General features: G+C 33.0%; 1 protein-coding gene across 16 annotated transcripts in view; it reads right to left on the bottom strand.

The window, feature by feature from the left end:
* LOC111063388 (protein cycle) overlaps window positions 1-19691 on the bottom strand; it is a 135223-nt gene that overhangs the window by 42446 nt on the left and 73086 nt on the right. For 9 of the 16 annotated variants that reach the window (XM_039430624.1, XM_039430626.1, XM_039430627.1 and 6 more), the window contains 2 exons: window positions 10151-10219; window positions 1481-1721 (listed from right to left, as the gene is read on the bottom strand). In XM_039430624.1, the coding sequence (XP_039286558.1) occupies window positions 1481-1721; window positions 10151-10219 (310 nt within the window). The remainder of the gene's footprint in view (window positions 1-1480; window positions 1722-10150; window positions 10220-19691) is intronic. The other 7 variants (XM_039430630.1, XM_039430628.1, XM_039430620.1 and 4 more) reach the window with 1 other exon arrangement.

Genomic DNA, 19691 nt, shown 5'->3' with positions numbered 1-19691 from the left:
GGTAATGATACCAGTAGGTAAAGAATTTATTAAAGTTGTGAAAGTATAAAATTTCATGGAAATGAAATTTAGGAATGGACTAATCTAGGACATTAGATAATTTGGATATTTCCAATCTTTCAGGAAATATAATATATTTTTCGCCCCACTTGGATGTAATGAGCTGGTTTTCGTGCGTCATATGGAGGCCGAAAATGATTGTTTTCTGACCAGGCCGGTAAAAGTTTTATGGCCCTAGGGCTGTAAAATAACCTTGAAGTCAACTGATTCTGATTTGATGTGAACGTGTTTACAAAATGGTTTATGAAACGGAATCAGTTTATGCTTCTAGAATTGAATAAGTATTCTGTAATAAGATACTATCATTTATTTGGATGAATAAAATACAGATAAGATATATATTATAAACTATTCAAATTCGATTTTCAGAGTAGGATAGAACTTCTAACCTAAACTTCTGAAGTCAACGACAACAAGCATTGTTGACGTTGACGCATTCAGATTGGCCAAATTTCAAGTGTGCTAAAACAGCTGATCAAAAGACTTTTCATTATTTGTGTTTATTATTCAAGAATCAAAACATTTATAATAATATCATCTTAGGCCTATTGTCATTTGGAAGAATAAAAAGTATAAACTCAACCTCTTACATAATTGAACATTATCTTTTAGGTTATTTAGACAAATCAGAATAAAAAATAAAAATACTTGGACAATTTCCTGATATTCAGATTACCTCAGATTTGCTAGAGCTATGACCTTCCTGTTTTGCTTTTGGAAGTGCCTAATAAACAATTATTCTCATATTTATATTGTATATTTTTCTGTGTGGCGAAAAATAACGTTCTCACCATGGGCAAAAATGTTTTTCCGGCTCTCAATCTTTTCTATTGAAAACCGATTTCGAGCCGGAAAAGTCTCATTTTCGGCCCTAGGTGCGAAATATACTATTTAATTAGCAATACATTTCTAAATTGAAAGTTACTTATTGAAATCTTCACTTTTCACTGAATAACCTGTATATAATGTATTCTTGTACAGCACAACACAAAAGAATGATATAATTGGAAAATTTCATTATAATAGAATATAGAACAAGGAAGAAATAATAGGATATGTGTTGATTGAAAGTTATGATTGCAGGAGCTGGGCGATATGCGATTGAGAGTTGTCACTATAGTTTTTGGAACTGCTATAAATCTCAGGCATTATTGATTCATTTCTGACTCTAGACTGGACTAATAGGCTAGGGCTAGGCTTTAGACCTACATGCATAAAATATTAATTGAATCATAGTTCTATTATTCTGATACCTTATATTATTTTATTGACCGACAAGTTTATTAGTTACGGGTATTCATCCATTTTTTCTCAAGTGTCAAAAATGTTAGGTAGGCCTACTTGTTTTGACACTTGAGCAGAATGGGTTGAATACTAGTTCTAGTGGTTGTTAGTATTTATTAAAAGGATTATCTGCTGCCACCTGAAGAATTAGATGCTTGAGCTCTTGGTCGGAGAGGAAGGAGGGCTTGTAGTGGCCCTCGGTGTAGGACTGGACGGCGCCGCGGATGGTCTTGAGGTGCTGCACTGCCATGCGCAGAACTGTCAATTTGTCCAGCTTGCGAGACATCGCGTAGCACATGGGCACCATGGCTGACAGCTCGGTTATGTAGGTGTTCATCTTGTCCCGACGTCGTTTCTCTATTTCACTGTGGTTCTGCCTGCAATCACATCGCAGTCAACAAATGCTTCCTAACAAGGTGAATTCCTTTAACAGAATTCGGCTTACCCCAGGGTACAGTTCTTTCTCCAATTTTATTTTTAGTTTATATAAATGATCTATTAAGTCTTCCTATCAAGGGATGTAGAGTTTTGTCGTATGCTGATGATACTGCATTGTTTTCTACAGGGACTTCATGGGACAACGTGAAATCCTTAACCAACATCGGACTCTCTGGTGTGAGAGTGTGGCTTGTTAGAAATGCGTTGACACTGAATTACTCGAAGAGCGTTTATATGACTTTTTCACCAAACTAAAGTACCATACTCAACCCGATGATATCAGACTTCAATTAATTGCAGTAAGAGTAAACATGTATGTTTTAAGTAACAGTATGGCATGAACGGTAGCAATCGTAATCAACCGGCTTGCTCTTGTCCCGTTTTAGAAAGCGTGACCAAAACAAAGCATTGAGGTGTCACTCTGGGCCCTCATTTAAGATGGAATGAGCATATAAATAGTAAGTGTAGCAGAATGAAATTTATGATCCACAAATTTTATAATTTGAGCTTACTCAAAGACAAAGGACTAAGAAGAATGGTATACCTAGCATATGCTCAGTTAGTCTTCCAGTATGAAATTAGGGTGTGGGGTGGCGCTTTCAATGCACATTTTAAAAAATTGAATGTTAATCAAAAGGGTATTCTCAAGGCAGCCTTGGGAGTGCCCAGACAATACCCTAGTCACCAACTTTTTCTGGAATTTGGAGTTAGTACATACTGTTTTGTTTACTATTAATTGATTCAATGATACTAGAGTTTTTGCTTACAGTGGAAGTTATGTTCTGAGTTTTAATTGCTACTTGCTCTTGAATATCTTTTTGAAAATCGGCTTTAACTTTGATTTCTAATTCTTGCATCTGTGTATCTCTTTGTACGTTTAAGTTGTCTATACGTTCATTGAGTTTACATGTGACCGTATCTACCCTTGCTTCCAAGTTTTTGTTAGTACCGGCTTGTGCACCCAACTTTAAATCTAAAGTAGTCTTAAGCTCTTCCCTATAATTTTCTACTTTGTTGTATAATTCATCTACTTTCAGTTCTGCCACCTGTATAACCCCTTTCATATCCATATTCATCCTTACCGACGTATCCTCCAATGATTCCTGCACTTCCTTCATTTCTGCCTTTACATCCTTCATTACTCCAGCCATTGCTTTTCCTAAAATGGTAGAGAATGAATTGAGAACCCCCTCCAACATAATCCTCCTTATTGATTCTTGGGAGATATTTGATAATTTATCACTGTTTCCAGGATTCATGGCGGTGACTGGAGATATCTGGGCAGTGGACTCCATTGCGCCCCCCTCAGCGTTGACTACCGCTACCTCCACCGTCGGCAGTGTGTCTGCTACATCAACTTGCGCCGATGAAGAAAGACTCATTTTAAAATGATAATGATTGTCAAAATTTCAAGAAAGTGGAAAGTTTGGCTAACAAGGCCTCTATATTGGTCCACAAGATAGAATTTACATGTGTATAAGTGAGTGAATAATATGGTGACAGTGATAAAAGTTTTCAAAACATGGATAAATGCACAAACGAACAGGTACGCCTCATGACTCAATTAATAGCTATGTAATTTAAAGCTTATTATATTTTAGTTTCTCCCTAGATCTGCTACATGCCCAATATGTCTGTAACTATACGTAGTAACTATTTGTAACTATACGGACTTCTTTTAAAAACAATGTTATATAAAACGATCAAATGGCAAAATCAAATTAACTTATTGCTGATTATAGCCAATATATTATTTTTAAAGTGGCTTATACTTGACTTAACTTGTGAATGGAATGATAAAATTCAGCAATTAGGGCCCATAAAATATCCCAAAATATTATTTCAAATGATAAAAATAACAAGGTAACCTTCTTGCACATAAAAAACACCTATTTAAAATATATTCTTTGCTTGCAGTCACAAATAGCTTTCCATTGCCCATCGTTCATTCATGACAAATCCCAATCTATATTGACTTGTTCTACAACTATCAGTGACATACAGCCTTGATTTATACTCAATAATGCAATTTTATGAGCTCTGTTCTCATCACCAGCCCCACTGTTGGATGCAACATGTTTATGTGACATTATATTTGGCGTCGCATGTGCCTTGCTTGGCCGCAGTCGGTAGAGCAAAGATTTTTGAATAAATTTAATATTTTTGTGACTCCTGGAAGAAAAATACCACCAGTTTCTTACCAGCTCTTCTAGGAGCTCAAATAATTCTCTGCTTTCGATGACTGCAAACGTCGGCTGCTTTAGCAATTTACAGTTCTCATAGCTGATTTGGTTGACTCCGCAATTATAGATGCAGGAGAAGTAGATAGATATAAGGGCTCTGATTTTTGTACTAGACAATATGGTATCGTCACCAATGCCACGTACTCGCCACCATCTGACAAGGGGGTCAGCAGTGTAAGATGATACCGAGTGGAATCAAAGGCGATACTCTATCAGAATACCTTATAAATTCTATTAATTTATATTGCTGCTGCAGCTTAATACTATGTCCCTTGAGTTCTTCCAAATTGGATGCAATGGTTCCGAATAATTTAAGTAAATCTTGAGAACGTAATATTTCCAAAGATTTAATAATCAATGCTGTATATCGCCGATTTATCCAACTTATTCAGTGAAGAATATAGTTGGTTGATAATATTTAAATAATATGTCAATACTGGTAATAAAATCTGGTGTGGCGCACTCACACAACTTTCCTTCCCATTATGAAAATTGATCAATCACCTAACGCTAGTGATCATGCACATTTCAAGTCTACTTTTGAACAAAGATCTGAGCCAGCTGGTGGCAGGACAATAACGCTGGAGACATACGAGGTCTGCTATCTCTTCATAGTGAATGATTTAATAGAATCACAGTTGCCAACAGTTTGCAATTGGATAATCACATTTTCTCGAATTTCGAGCTTATTTTGAATTTCAGGTGAAAATGTTGCTGAACATTAATTGTAGAGATTTTCATGTTCAATCTTTTTCACTCGAAATTTTTTGTTTTAATTGTATCTGAAGCCTGATAATTGGGAATCTAAAATCAAACTTTGCATAGATAGGGCAGAGTTCCTGAAATTTTTACAGATATGAGACTTGTGGCAGTTGATAGAGCTTATCAATGATTATTTTAGGTATAAATTTAATCAAAATCGTTGGAGCCGTTTTCGAGAGAATCGCGAAAAACCCTGTTTTTGACAACATTTTCGCCATTCTAGCCTTCATCTTGAATTGCATTTGATCAAATTGTTTGTGTCGGATCCTTATAGTTTAAGGACCTTAAGTTCCAAATTTCAAGTCATTACGTTAATTGGGTGATGAGATATCGTGTACACAGATGCACATACACTAGTAAAAGTGAATTCGTATGGCTTTTGTTGGTGGGGAGTCCCTTGCGGGAAGGTTCCACCGCCTGAATATATAATTTGAGCCATCAATGGGCCTCACGACTGTCATACTTCAGCCGGGACCGACATGTAAACTAATACACACACACACACACACACACACACACACACACACACACACACACACACACACACACACACACACACACACACACACACACACACACACACACACACACACACACACACAACACACACACACACACACACACACACACACACACACACACACACACACACACACACACACACACACACACACACAACACACACACACACACACACACACACACACACACACACACACACAACACACACACACACACACACACACACAACACACACACACACACACACACACACACACACACACACACACACACACACACACACACACACACACACACACACACACACACACACACACACACACACACACACACACATACAGACCAATACCCAAAAACCACTTTTTTGGACTCAGGGGACCTTGAAACGTATAGAAATTTAGAAATTGGGGTACCTTAATTTTTTTTGGAAAGCAATACTTTCCTTACCTATGGTAATAGGGCAAGGAAAGTAAAAATAGACTATAACAAGATTGGTCATACATAAAGATTGGGTCATAAATAGAGGGTACACCATTCAACACATAAAAATATATAATTACATGAAAATATCGACGAGCAATAATAGAAAATAGAGGAACAATTATAAACATAATATGAGAATATATATATATATATATATATATATATATATATATATATTAAAAAATATCATAGCTCACTAAAGATTTTACTTTGCTTATTTGCATTAATTAATAAATCATATGCTTCTTCAATCAGCATACATTCTTTCAATTTATATAGCTCAGTTGTCAACTCGCTATTGCTTGATGAATAAAATTTATAAATGTTATTTCCAATAAATATGAAAAAAAAAATTAAAAAATATCTCAGGGCTTGGGTTCGGCCTCTGGTGGAATCCAGATAAATCAATTTATCTTATGAACATGAGCTTCATGAAAATCTTTATAAATTACTGATAAAAAAGATAGTTAAGTGAGCATATAATATAATATATCAAAAATTAATAAATATTTCATCTGTGCATACTTGAATATTTGAATCTCATGAATTGTTCTTAATAATATTCCCTTTAGGTTTTAAATTTTTGTGCAAATTTCAATATTGATTTTAATATTAAAATAACCCTCTGACAAGCTATCATTATTGATTGTGATTTACTTGTAGCACTGTGGGCCCTTCTTAATAATTTTTCAAATGAACTCATATGTTGATTTTTCTTAAATTATGATGGCAATCTGGATTCGTTTCGATGTCCTAGACCTTTTCTGGTGGGCTGCTGTCATCTTCTCCAATGGGAATATTTAAATTTAATGACTCATGTCATACTACGACCTCACTGAGTCTTAAGAAATTTATTTTCAATACTCAAACAAACTTTAACTTTTAAAGCAAAATTATTTGAAAAGGGATCCAGTCTTGTGCTCTCAAAATTGGTGGGTGTCCCTGGTGACCTCTGGCAAGCAAGTGGGTATGAATCTTCCCCTATTCTATCACAACCATACTTCCATCTTTTCAATTTACATAAAATTCAAATATCCACTCTCATTGGTGGATTTTAAATACTCCGCTATGAGGTAATTTAGTAAAGTACTGTCAAATAGTCCATACAAAACTATCATATTACTATCCATTGAGTGAATATTTTAGTCTTGAACTCTTATTTTACATTGGTTACATAAATCTATATGTTTTATAAAGATTACAAATTTTTATGATTTTTATAAATGACATGTGTACATTTTAAATTAATTCGCTTTCAGCGCCAGTCACCTACTGCATTTTGATTAGTACATCCCAAAACTTTATCATGTATTATTGCACTGAATAAAGTTACATCCCATTTCCTTCATCTTTTTGTTTTGTTTTTTTATTTTTTTTATATTTTGTTCATGCTCGTCTGATATAATAAATATTTTTGTGTTTTCTTAATTACTTTTTTGTTTACATTCATTTGACATGCTTGCTTACTAAACCCTCTGATCCTAGTCTAAGCAAATGCTATTTATACGCAAATAATTAGCCACAAGGTGTCTGGCTAACTCTCACAATATACGGCTCGACCGCTCGACCGATTACTGAGGTTGCCGACTAGTTAACTTCAAAGAACCTAACCTCAAATATTATATTTATTATATTATTAAATAAATTGCAACAATGCTTTTATTTGGCTGTTCATAATCATAGCCTTGAGAGCTGTTATTATCTAATCTAGACTGTTGACACTGTAACTGGTGATAACCATTTCCAGCTTCTTGCTCTGAGACCTATCAATTTCTTTTCAGTAAAAGATTTTGGGGAATACCCAAATTATATTCTTACAAACTGACTTAACTATATATGCAGAAGACAATTCAACTACATAGTAAATAAACTAATAAATATTATTCCTGTACATTCTATAAAAATAAAACCCTCTAAAGCACTTAAAACAAAAATTGAGAACTGGATCAAGACCGAAAATGTTGTAGTCAAAATATTTCAACTCTAGGCATTCATCAATTCTTTATTATCATGATTTATTCAAATTATTTCCCCCTTTACTATCTGAAAGTTGTCTATCAAACTAAATTCAATTTATATAATTTTATCCTGCACTGATTCAAATTAATTATTTCCCCCTTTACAATTGAAAGTTGTCTCTCAAACTGAACCTAATTTATATAATGTTATCCTGCACTAATTTCAAACTCTTGATAATTATATCAAAATGAATATTTGTTAAACAAATTATATTTTGTTTATGCTCATGTTTATACTATGAACTACTCTACTATCAAGTTTTTTCTTTCTCTTTTTTGATAGTGTATGCTAATTTTTTGTTTGAAGTGTTTGCTGGATTTTTTTGTTTCTACAGTAACTTTTCTTCTAGTTTTCTCAAAAATTGGAGTGCTTACTGAATGCTCATTGCTAGCGCACAAACTTTGTTTTGCTTGCAACGCCAATACTATATATATTCTATTATTATTTAGTTTCAATGAAAGCTTTTGTATTTTTGTTAGTAAATTTCTAATGTATGAAACTGAATTTTGTTTTCCATGTTTTGTGAATTATTTATATGAATTTGGCGATAAATTTGATTTGATTTGAACAAGTGCAAGTGGAAATAGAGTTTTATTTTTACATACAGTATTAAAAAGAATGGGTTGAATACTAGTTCTAGTGGTTGTTAGTACTTATTAAAAGGATTATCTGCTGCCACCTGAATAATTAGATGCTTGAATAGATGCTTGTCTATCAGAATATACCGGTAATGTCAAGGATTCAATTATTGTATGGATGTTGATGAATATTCAATCTGAAAAATTGTACAAACAAAAATCTGTGTGTGTGTGTGTGTGTGTGTGTGTGTGTGTGTGTGTGTGTGTGTGTGTGTGTGTGTGTGTGTGTGTGTGTGTGTGTGTGTGTGTGTGTGTGTGTGTGTGTGTGTTTGTGACTGTATGTGCGTCTGTGTACACGATATCTCATCTCCCAATCAAGGGAATGACTTGAAATTTTGAATAAGGATCCCACACAAACAATTTCGATCAAATGCAATTAAAGATGGCGGCTAAATAGCGAAAATGTTGTCAAAAACAGGGTTTTTCGCGATTTCTCGAAAATGGCTCCAAAGATTTCGATCAAATGTATACCTAAAATAGTCATTGATAAGCTATATCAACTGCCACAAGTCCCATATGTGTAAAAATTTCAGGTTCTCCACCCCATCTATGCAAAGTTTGATTTTAGATTTCCAATTATCAGGTGTCAAATATAATTTAAACGAAAAATTTAGAGTGGAAAAGATTGAGCATGAAAATCTCCACAATTAATATCCAGTATTATTTTCATCTAAAATTGAAAAGTTATTGTCCTGTCACCAGCTGGCTCAGATCTTTGAATAGTGGACTTGGGATGCGCGGGAACACTAGCGTCAGTTGATGAATTTTCATAACGGCAAGAAAAGTTGTGTGAGTGCGCTATACCAGATTTTTTCAATTTGTGTAGGATCCCCAATCACACCCACAGTCAAATTATCTTTGTGTATGAGATATTAATAAAGCCGTTCTCGGACTTTTCACCCACTCTGTATGTTTTTTCGAACAAGAAGCATTGCCATTGATATTGTTATATGTTCGAAAAAACATACAGAGTTTATATATATATATATATATATTATATATATATATATATATATATATATAATATATATATATATATATATATTAAGAGGATACACATGACACGGATAGATTAAAAACACTTAAAAACTTACATTTAAACGAGAATTTTCGGGGGCTGGGCTGGGCCCCCTTTGTCAATCAAGCTTCCAACAAAGGGGGAAGTGTTTTTAATCTATCCGTGTGATATGTATCCTGTTTATATTTATATTATAAAACTTTAAAGTGTTTTCTGTTAAGTACTATATATATACATAAAAATAATATTATATCAGTAGTCTATGGGTCTTCATCACACTTTTGAGCCAGTTACAAACACATCGATTTTTGGACGTACGATTTTTTGCCGTCCTCAGGAATTCTATCAGAATAAACGAACTTGACAAACATAATCTGTTTAATCTAATGAGGACGGCAAAATATAGTATAAACAAAAATCGATGTGTGTGTGCAGGGCTTATCTGGGAGTTTGACATTATCTATCATCTGTTTAATCTAATAGAGTTTATAAGGAAGGCGAAGAATATTGAATGTTAAAAAATCGATGTGTTTGTAACTGGCTTTACAGTTAAATTATTTTGCTTGTTCAAAAAATGCTGTCGCAATAGCTTTTTGGTAATAGTAGCCTACTGTTGTCAAGTGGAAGATCATTATATTCAATAGATAAATTAATTTAATAGATGCATATTGTAAGAAACTTACTTCTTGTTGTCATCAGTTCGAACAGACTTTGAATCATCACCTGTGTCATCATCGAAGTCACTGCCATCACTGTAAAAATGAATTGCTTGTATTAAACCTATCACTTCGTTTTCCAACATCTTCAACTTCCTACACCAATTTCAAAACTGCTATTCTCAAATATGTAATAATACTCATTGCGAGAATACAACTCAAGGAAAGTTGAGAACTGATAAGAGTTTGTGTACCGTACTGTTTGATAGAGAAATTATCTATCGTTGATGATAAACAGAAGCAATTTAATACAGTATTAGAACTTTCAAGAACTTTCCATCGAAACAAACCACTATGATGGAGGGCTGACTGATTATGAGATGGTTTCAAAAAATAGAGAGTAATGAATAATCTAATTATATTATGATGAATGATGAAATATCTCTGTGTTTAAATATTCTCATCTTCAATGAAATAAACTTTTTCTCACAACAGTAGATTATTGTGAAATATTGTAAACACTAAATAAAAATCTTTCAAGCGAAATTCAACGACCCCCGAAAATTGTAATGGAGAGCTATGGAATAAAATGAAAATATCCTATATTTATCAGGTGGATTTAGGATTTTCAAGTCTTCCAATCTCTACCACTCAAGCTAATGATTTTGCTGATTAACGTAGGTATGAGTCATGTATAAATTATGAGATAAATGTATTATAAAGAAGCTTTTTCGCATCAACCTATGAGCGAAACTTGAATCTTCCAATTCCACAAAGTTAAAAAATCAACGTTTTATTCCAGGAGATATTGAAGAGACTAATTACAGAAGATTTGTGGCAGGCTAAAGGGCTTTGATTGAAGATTTAAAATGGATGGTTGATAGTACCAATTGAATAGTAAAGATATAAGATATCAAATAATAAAGATTCAATGAATAGAGAGAGAGAGAGAGATATGAACCTCAAATGAATAATAATTAAAACATAAAAATTAGCTCAAAATCCGAAGCAGCTATTCAGTCCATTTCTAAGGCGTATTGCTATGAATAAGGGAAGAATGAACTAAATTCTAGTCACTTTAAAACATCATATAAATTAATCACAATATCATTGATTATTGATAATATTGTTTAAATTATAGAATATAAATCTGGAGTATAACTGTTATTGATTCATATATTATACAATCAAACTTTCCACAGGGATTTTCTGTATATATTTTTTTCTCACTCATAATAAAATTTATTAAGAATTTTATTCACATTGAATGTTATTCTGAATGCAAAGCATGACTTTCTGCAAGATAATGGACTTGAGTCTATTATTGTTAAGAAATGTTTATTTAGAGTTCATCATTGACTTCAATTAGTTTGCTTTAACTTATATACAATAGGTCTACGCCTACATTCATTATAGTTTTATGGGTGACAAGCAGGAACCCGTGCTTCGCAAGGATCTATTTTCAAACTTGATAAGTCTGATAACTTGACGTAATGAAATTTTGAAGAATTGAAAATAGGCCTATAACCATCCTTGGTTAATTAAGAATCTAGCCTATATGCAAAATTTCAAGTTAATAAGTCCAGTAGTTCAGACGTGATGATGCGTCAAACATAACTTTCCTATCCCGTACGTGTAGCCTATAAGCCAACTCTTTATTTTATTATAGATATGGTTAACGACTGCAAGAGATAGGAGTGTGGAACAGAATAGTTGTGAAACTATGATAGCGCCAGAAGTGACTCAAACACAATAGTAGGTACTACATGAACGAAAGTTGAAAGTGATTTGAAAAAAAAAGTTAAAACAACAAAACTGAAAGTTGTCAACCTTATCATTTTACCTCCATTTAGAGAGGCTTTTGTTTGAGCCGAATGAAATCTTCTATCTTCCATAGATATATATATTTTTTTTTTCTCACTCATAATAAAATTTATTAAGAATTTTATTCACATTGAATGTTATTCTGAATGCAAAGCATGACTTTCTGCAAGATAATGGACTTGAGTCTATTTTTAAGAAATGTACATTTAGAGTTCATCATTGACTTCAATTAGTTTGCTTCAACATAGGTCTACGCCTACATTCATTATAGTTTTATGGGTGAGTAGCAGGAACCCGTGCTTCGCAAGGATCTATTTTCAAACTTGATAATCTGATAACTTGACGTAATGAAATTTTGAAGAATTGAAAATTATATATATATATATATATATATATATATAAATGAATGTCTGTTTGTGTGTTTGTTCCCTATGACTTGAAAAATATTTGACATAACGGCATGAAACTTTCCCAGGTAGCACAGAAACGTTGAAATAACGTTAGAAACACATAATACCTTAACGTTGGAAAGACGTTGAAAACACGAAAAAATGTCCGCCGTTTCCACATTATTTTCAACGTTGAATAATAGTTGAAAAAACATTGTAACAACCATTATTTTCAACTATAAATAGACGTTGAAAGCACGTCGTGACAACCATTATTTTCAACTATAAATAGGTAGACGTTGAAAGCACGTCTCGACAACCATTATTTTTAACTATAAATAGACGTTGAATTAGCCATACTTTTGAACCGGTACCTTATCAATTACATGGTAATATTTTTAAAATTATTTGAAAAGAGATGAAAATACGAAATCATATTTCCATTTATTTACATATGATTTCATGTAACAGAAATATTACTGTGCAATGCGGTACATTTGGTAAGGTGACATTGAAAACACACAATAAAAACCATATTACTTCATCTCTTTTCTGTATACGGCTACTTTTTATAGAAATAGAAAAAAAATAAAAATCTCAGTACCCTTTTTGAATTATTTAATCACTATTATAAATCATTATTTAAATGATTCAAAAAGGGTACTGTCACCTGGTCATATGGGACATATATATGAATCATATATTTATCTCATATTGATCAGGATTTTAGAGTTTTAATTTAGGAAAGTTTAGTGAACAGTGTTTTTGTCTTTGAACAATTTGTGTCATCGACAGAAAGATTGTTTATTTCATTTGTTATCAAAATTATTGTAGCTTATCTTTTGTTTTTGATAACAAACGTGCTCGCTTGTGCGACTGATAAAAATATGTATTTGAAATGGCTTCATGTTTGGCATTGACTGAGTTATATATTAATACCCAAAATTTTACTTTTTTGTGGTGTGTGAGCTCGTTCGTTAGGACTGTGAGTAAAGTCCGGCTGTTCTGGTGAAGGGGATAGATTTTGTTCTTGTTTTATAATACAGTTTTCCTGTCACAGTTCGGGCAGTTTAAAGAGAATTGTATTATTGAATAGGAAGGGATCTGAACCCACTTCATTGGATCAGTTTTTTTTTATTTTTAATTAATAATTAACGTCGCGTTTCAACCAGTGGATGCCAAATTTGGGAAGCCATTTTCATAAAGGTAGGTGACTACTGAGTCATTGTTTTAAATTTTTCATAACCACAACAAATGAATCTTCACTAGCAGCAGAGCGAGTAGCCCTTGAAAAATTCATCTGTTTATTATTATTTCGTAATTTCTAATTATAATTCTAATTTTGTAATAAATAATTTATTGTTTGTTTTAAATATCAAAAACCAGTACGATCTTTTCTTGTTTTTCATTTTCCCACCCTTACATACTCGGTGAAGGCAGATCTTGCTTACAGTACTGAGATTTTTATTTTTCTTTCTATTTCCATATTACTTCAATTTTGATCCACAAAAATTAGTATGATGAAAGTTTGTTTAAAAAACTGAGATGGTTACAACCAAATTATTACCATGGTAATTTAATATACTCTGCCAAGCTCAAAAACATTTTATGTCTGTAAGAAACATAACTTAAAACTATTATTTCAAGAATTCAGCAGTTGTTTAAAAATCTTGAATTGTTAGTATGATAATTTCATCTGTGGTGAGCAAAAATAGCTCAATTCTTTCTAGCAAATAATATAGATCATCTAAATTTTTACTTGACATTTATGCCAGGTTTAAACTATGCCGATTGGCAAAACAATAATTGTCTTCTTAAACCGTCAGCTGATGTTGTCAATCAGTTTTTATTTAGCCATGCCTAGATGATGGTTTTAGAATTAAAAGGATCAATTGATACTTTACACCAGCTGTACATTTCAGAAGACAATTATTGTCTTGCCAATTGGCATCGTATTAATAAACCCGCCTATATTTTAGTTTTCAGGTATGATGATAGTTTGTGATTTATGCTATAGACAAACAAATATTTTATTACAGTGTTTCAATAGAAAGGAACTTGCAAAATAACTTTCCACTTCCATTTCACAATACTTTTTAATTACCGACAAAATTATATGTTTTTTTCTCCCCTGAAAATACTCTGACTGTCGCATATTTTAGCCAATCCTTAATAGCGTCTTCAATTTGGGTCTCAATGCCCACAGTCGACCCACAAGATTTTTTGATAGAATCTGAAACATAAGGTAATATAAATTTTAATGAGAAATTCTATAAATATGAAGGCAGATGAAATTTTGCCACCACATAGGGGTTATTATTTGATACGGATATTGCATGGTTAAAAGGGAATATTGCTTTTAACAACAAGTACAGAAATTTTTCTCAAGTGCACATCTAATATTTTGTTATACACATTGATATTTTGAATCACAAGGTGAGGTGATGACTGTTTTTTAGATAAAAATAGTCCATTACTATACAATAGTCAGACGAGAAAGTCACACCAGCTGTTCGTTCAAACATTCAAATGAACTAAGAATAAAGTAAGAATATTGGGTTTCCAAATTTTGTAGCATAGACAAATTTTAACTTGAAATACTCCTCTTTCATTAGGCCTATAGAATTAAACAAATAATGCTCTATATAAAAACGGTCAAAAATTTATTTTTCCTACAGATACCCTGAAAAGTGACCATTTGTGCACTGATTGCAGGCTGCAAAGAATCACTTTTCCGCACTAGTGCGCAAAGTGAGTACTTTGCGTACTCCAGATTTGCAGCATGACAACGCAAAATAGTTAGTAGGTTATATGGAGCACCAGTGCAGCAAAATCAAAATTAAGTTGGTAACAGTGAGTGGGCTGCTATAGTGAGCAGAGGTGCAACGAAGCATAACACGCTAATTATTAAGTAGATATTATAACCAAGGACAATGACAGCACAGTGCCACCACAGCACACACCACACAGCCGCTTCCCCGCCATTCAAACACTACTACATTATTCAGGCAATTTTACCCATAATTACCCACTTTTCATATTCAATGGTAACTGTGGGAAAAATTTAATGTGAAATACGTGCGCAAAGTTCGTTTGCTGCACTCAAGAAACCATTCCGCCCTCGCCTACGGCTCGGGCGTAAACGTTTCTTTCGATGCAGCAAACTGTCACTTTGCGCACTAGTTGCACAAATAACTATTTTCAGATTTATGAGTAAAATTTAATATAGTTACTGTAGGTACATACTTAGGTAGTTTTATGAAAAAAAACAGTTGTATGCTGATATTTCAACCATTTTTTATTGGCCTACTAAATTTTGTAAACCTAGACCAAAAGTTCAAAATCGCAATGAAATTAGTCAAAAATATCCTTGACATATGGGTTGTAAACATGCATAAATTAATTTAAAATTTAATTTTAAAATAAACAAGTTTAAGCTAAATTTCGTCACCATAGTATGACAATATTTGGAAAATGTTAATATTTATGAGCTGAACTCCGGACACCCGTTTTTAATTTCTTGGATCACTGAGTTAATTACTGAACTTGTTTAAAGCAATCACTTTGATGTTAGCCTACATAGAAGACTATTTATGAGTGCCATAGCACTGAGATGAAAATTAAATGAAAGTCTGTTTGCAGGTTAAATTGGGTTATGTTTGACAAAAATTTATATTTTTTATTATATTAAGTTCAATTGAATTTCTCAACACAAGCAGTCCTGTGACAAAAACAATACATAAATAGCATAATGAAAATATTTGTGCAGGAATCAAAGTAATTGTAATTTATTTGGAAGTTAAGTAGTAGGCTACATGTACAATACTTGAAACCAAGCTTATTGTATTATATTAATTTTTAATATATTAAATTAGAGCCCTCTAATTTAACGAATATACCTAACCCTAACCTCAAATGTAAACACGGGTGAATAACACACAATATTTGTTTTCAAGTTTAGACAATAAATCACCAAACGATCTCATTTTTTTAAATAAAAATAATAAATTAAATAAACTTACCAAGTCAAAGTGGAATGGATAGACACTTCTAAAAGAGTTCACAGCTTTCATCAACGTGATGAGAATTCAAACATGAAATGGTGTCTTTGGTCGATCGTCCGTTGATGAGAGTTGCTGGATCCGTTTTTGTATAAGGACTACTGTGTACTGTAGCGCTGTGAGTGGTGGAATTGGAAGCTCGTTTTCAACGTGTTTTCAACGAGAGAGCAACCGTTGAAAACAACGTTGCATTTAAAACATTGAAAAATTCAACCGCTAACGGTTATTCGACCTCAACAACCAAATTTCAACGTTGGAAACTTGTAGGTGTGCTACCTGGGTTTTGGGAATATGTTGTGTTAATATTGGGGATGGTTTCTGACCAGAAATTTAAAAAGGGTGGCTAATAATGATTATTTATTGATCCAATCCATTTTACAGACCTATGCTTTCGAAATTATCGGCCTAGCGGCCACCGAAAAACGGAAAGATGATCATGATTCAAGATTATATTGAGATAATATGATTTAGCATCTAAAGTTACCAGCTGTAATAAACACGTCACCCTATGATAAATTGTGTAGGCTACTGGTATTACAACTGTAGTTTGGAGTTGAAGTATAGTTGATTGGTACCAGCTGTAGATAATGGTTCCTTAGAAGACCTATACAAATAATTATCACTTCCGGAACTATCACTATAACATTTGGTAACCGGAAAATGTTGGAAAAAAATTATTCACCTCATGGAATAGAGTTGTTCATATTGCATTCATTAATGTCAGAATATTTTTTTTTAAATTCAGCTTAGCTTATATTCATCCTAAAATGGAAGATGGAAAGAATATGTAATTCTGTGTGATTCATCGTACATTGCATATTTCATCGACCATCTATTAACAATCAAAAACTATGAAAACATTGAATTCATCTTTGAAACACTGATTTATCCTATCTAGTTTTTTTTTAATTCAACACTTTACTGTTAGATATTACTACCAATTAATTGAGAATAATATGTTTTTGGAATAAAGAATGCTGTATGACTGAGCACATAGGAAGCTCGTATTCAGATGTAAATGAAAATATTGATTGTCAGATAAATTTCATGATTCACCAAATAAATTGAAGTGTGACATGAGATACATTGACTTTTTGGTGGTACAAAGTTCCCAGGTAAGCTAGTTGTAAATAAAGCTTTATTATTAATAGTCAACGATGAAAAAAGACAGGCTCAATCACCAGGAATACTATAAATTCTATGAAGGACCAGTAAGCCATTAATTTTGAGTAGTTCAATCACTTCCATTATGGACACTCGATACATTATGGACAATCAATATGTATGGAATTTATTAGCTACAAAAGAAAAAACTTTGATTGAAGTGACCCAGACTACTACAATATGAATAACCATTTAGATTAAATATAATAAATTACTCACATCTCTCATTAACTCATACTTTTTGTTCACAAAATATTAACAAAAAAAAAAAATTCATATTGAATGAACTCACGGCTAGTACTCAGGTTTGTCTTTTTCTGGCCGTGCTACAAATAAATGTAGGTTTATGTTTGACATCTCGTTTTTGTAATCTTGTTGTCTATTAAGAAATTTTTCAATGTGATTTTTGTTTGCAATAGAATTTGAATTTGAAAAAAGAATTATCAACAAACTCCTAACCAAAGAAAAAATCTGTGCTCTGTTCTAATCGGAATGTATGAGACTCCATATACAGCTGATATAAGGCGCAAACCGAACTGGCCAAGCATACAACAATGGAACAAACACGTGGCAAGCTTGCTCTTTCGATTTACACGGAAAATTAAATTCGATCAGCTGATTGATAAAATTATATTTTAAGGTTTTCCAATGATTACAACATATGTTAGAATATCATGTGTCAATAATTATCTCAGTTCCATATAGCATTCACCTTACCATGTTCATAACCTTACTAAATAGGATCCTTTTTCATCCTTTGAAACCCTTAGAGGCAAAATATATCAAAATCCGTTCTTAGTGCGCGTCTAGCATGTTTGAAGAATATTTGTACAGAGTTTCAAGTCTGCAGGCCAATTAGTTTGAGCTGTAGTGTGATTTTACATGAACATTTTCAAAAAATGCCCTCTCCTGGACCCCTCTCTGCTCCTGGTCGGAATTTTTCTGCAGAGATCTATTTTTTTTGTAGCTGAACAAAAAACTTCCACATGACTTTGCTGTGCAATGAGCGGTTAAAAAGTACACAATTTTTGGGGGGCCCCAGCTCTCTCAGGTGGGCAAATTTCTGAAAATCCTTTTTTAGTGGATGTTTTGAGGCTATCATAAACAATTGTGCAAAATTTCAAGTTTGTAGGCTCAGTAGTTTGGGCTGTGGTGTGATTTCAGTCTGTCGGGGCTTAGCCTTTTATAGATATAGAAGAGAGAGAAGAGAAGAAGAAGAAGAAGAAGATGAATCAGTAGAATAATAATTATTACCAATTGATAAAGTATTTCCAATCAGTATTGTTCTGAACAAAGCTCAGGCTAGAGCTACTAGAGGACTGTAATTTACTATTCAAATAATCAAATACAAACAAGGGGCAAAATTTAATCTTCAATTTGAGCCAGGTTATTTGTACAGTTAAACTCTGCATTAATGAACAATAAAAAAGAGCAAAAACTCACCAGATTTAATCCAAGCTTGACTACTTGCCCTTCGAAGCCTTTATTAGGTGTTTTGGTCAGATTCAGGGTGGGAAGAAATCTGGGAAAAGAAAGGTTTGCTTCTGGGCTGCCTTTTCACGTTGATTCTGTGTTCAATTTGCAGGTCATACACTGTGGTTTGAACAAAGCTCAAACTGGAGTCTTTATAAATTCAAATCCGATTCAAATTGATTCAATTTAACACTATTTACGCTGTTATATTCATAATTCACACACACTACACTCAAACAATTATCTACAAGAAATTTCCGATCGAAATTACATGACAAAAATACAAATTCGTTCTTGCAACAAGACGACGGGGTGACAAGACAAGCGAAACTGAACTATGAAACAAGAATGACTGGGGCTTTTTTTTCTCGACAAGCCAAACAGCTGGACGGTCGGCACTGGTGCCAACAAGCCTGCTATTGGCAGAACTGTAGTCAGGGATTTGGCACTACAATTCGAATGCTCTGGCCAAACCAAGTATTGTATTCTATGTATAATCTTAGGTCATTAATGAACAATAATTATTGTTCATCATTCCTATTTTGCAACAATTTTCCATTCATGGAACAAAAATGACTAATTCTATGGGGGAAAAAAATAAAAATAATATATACACAGATAAAAGATAAATTATCATTCTTCTACAACTCTACATAG

Source organism: Nilaparvata lugens, chromosome 6 (assembly GCF_014356525.2).
Source record: "Nilaparvata lugens isolate BPH chromosome 6, ASM1435652v1, whole genome shotgun sequence".
Taxonomy (NCBI): Eukaryota; Metazoa; Arthropoda; class Insecta; order Hemiptera; family Delphacidae; genus Nilaparvata; species Nilaparvata lugens.
The sequence above is the reverse complement of the archived record's forward strand: the minus strand, read 5'-3'. Positions and strand labels throughout refer to the sequence as shown.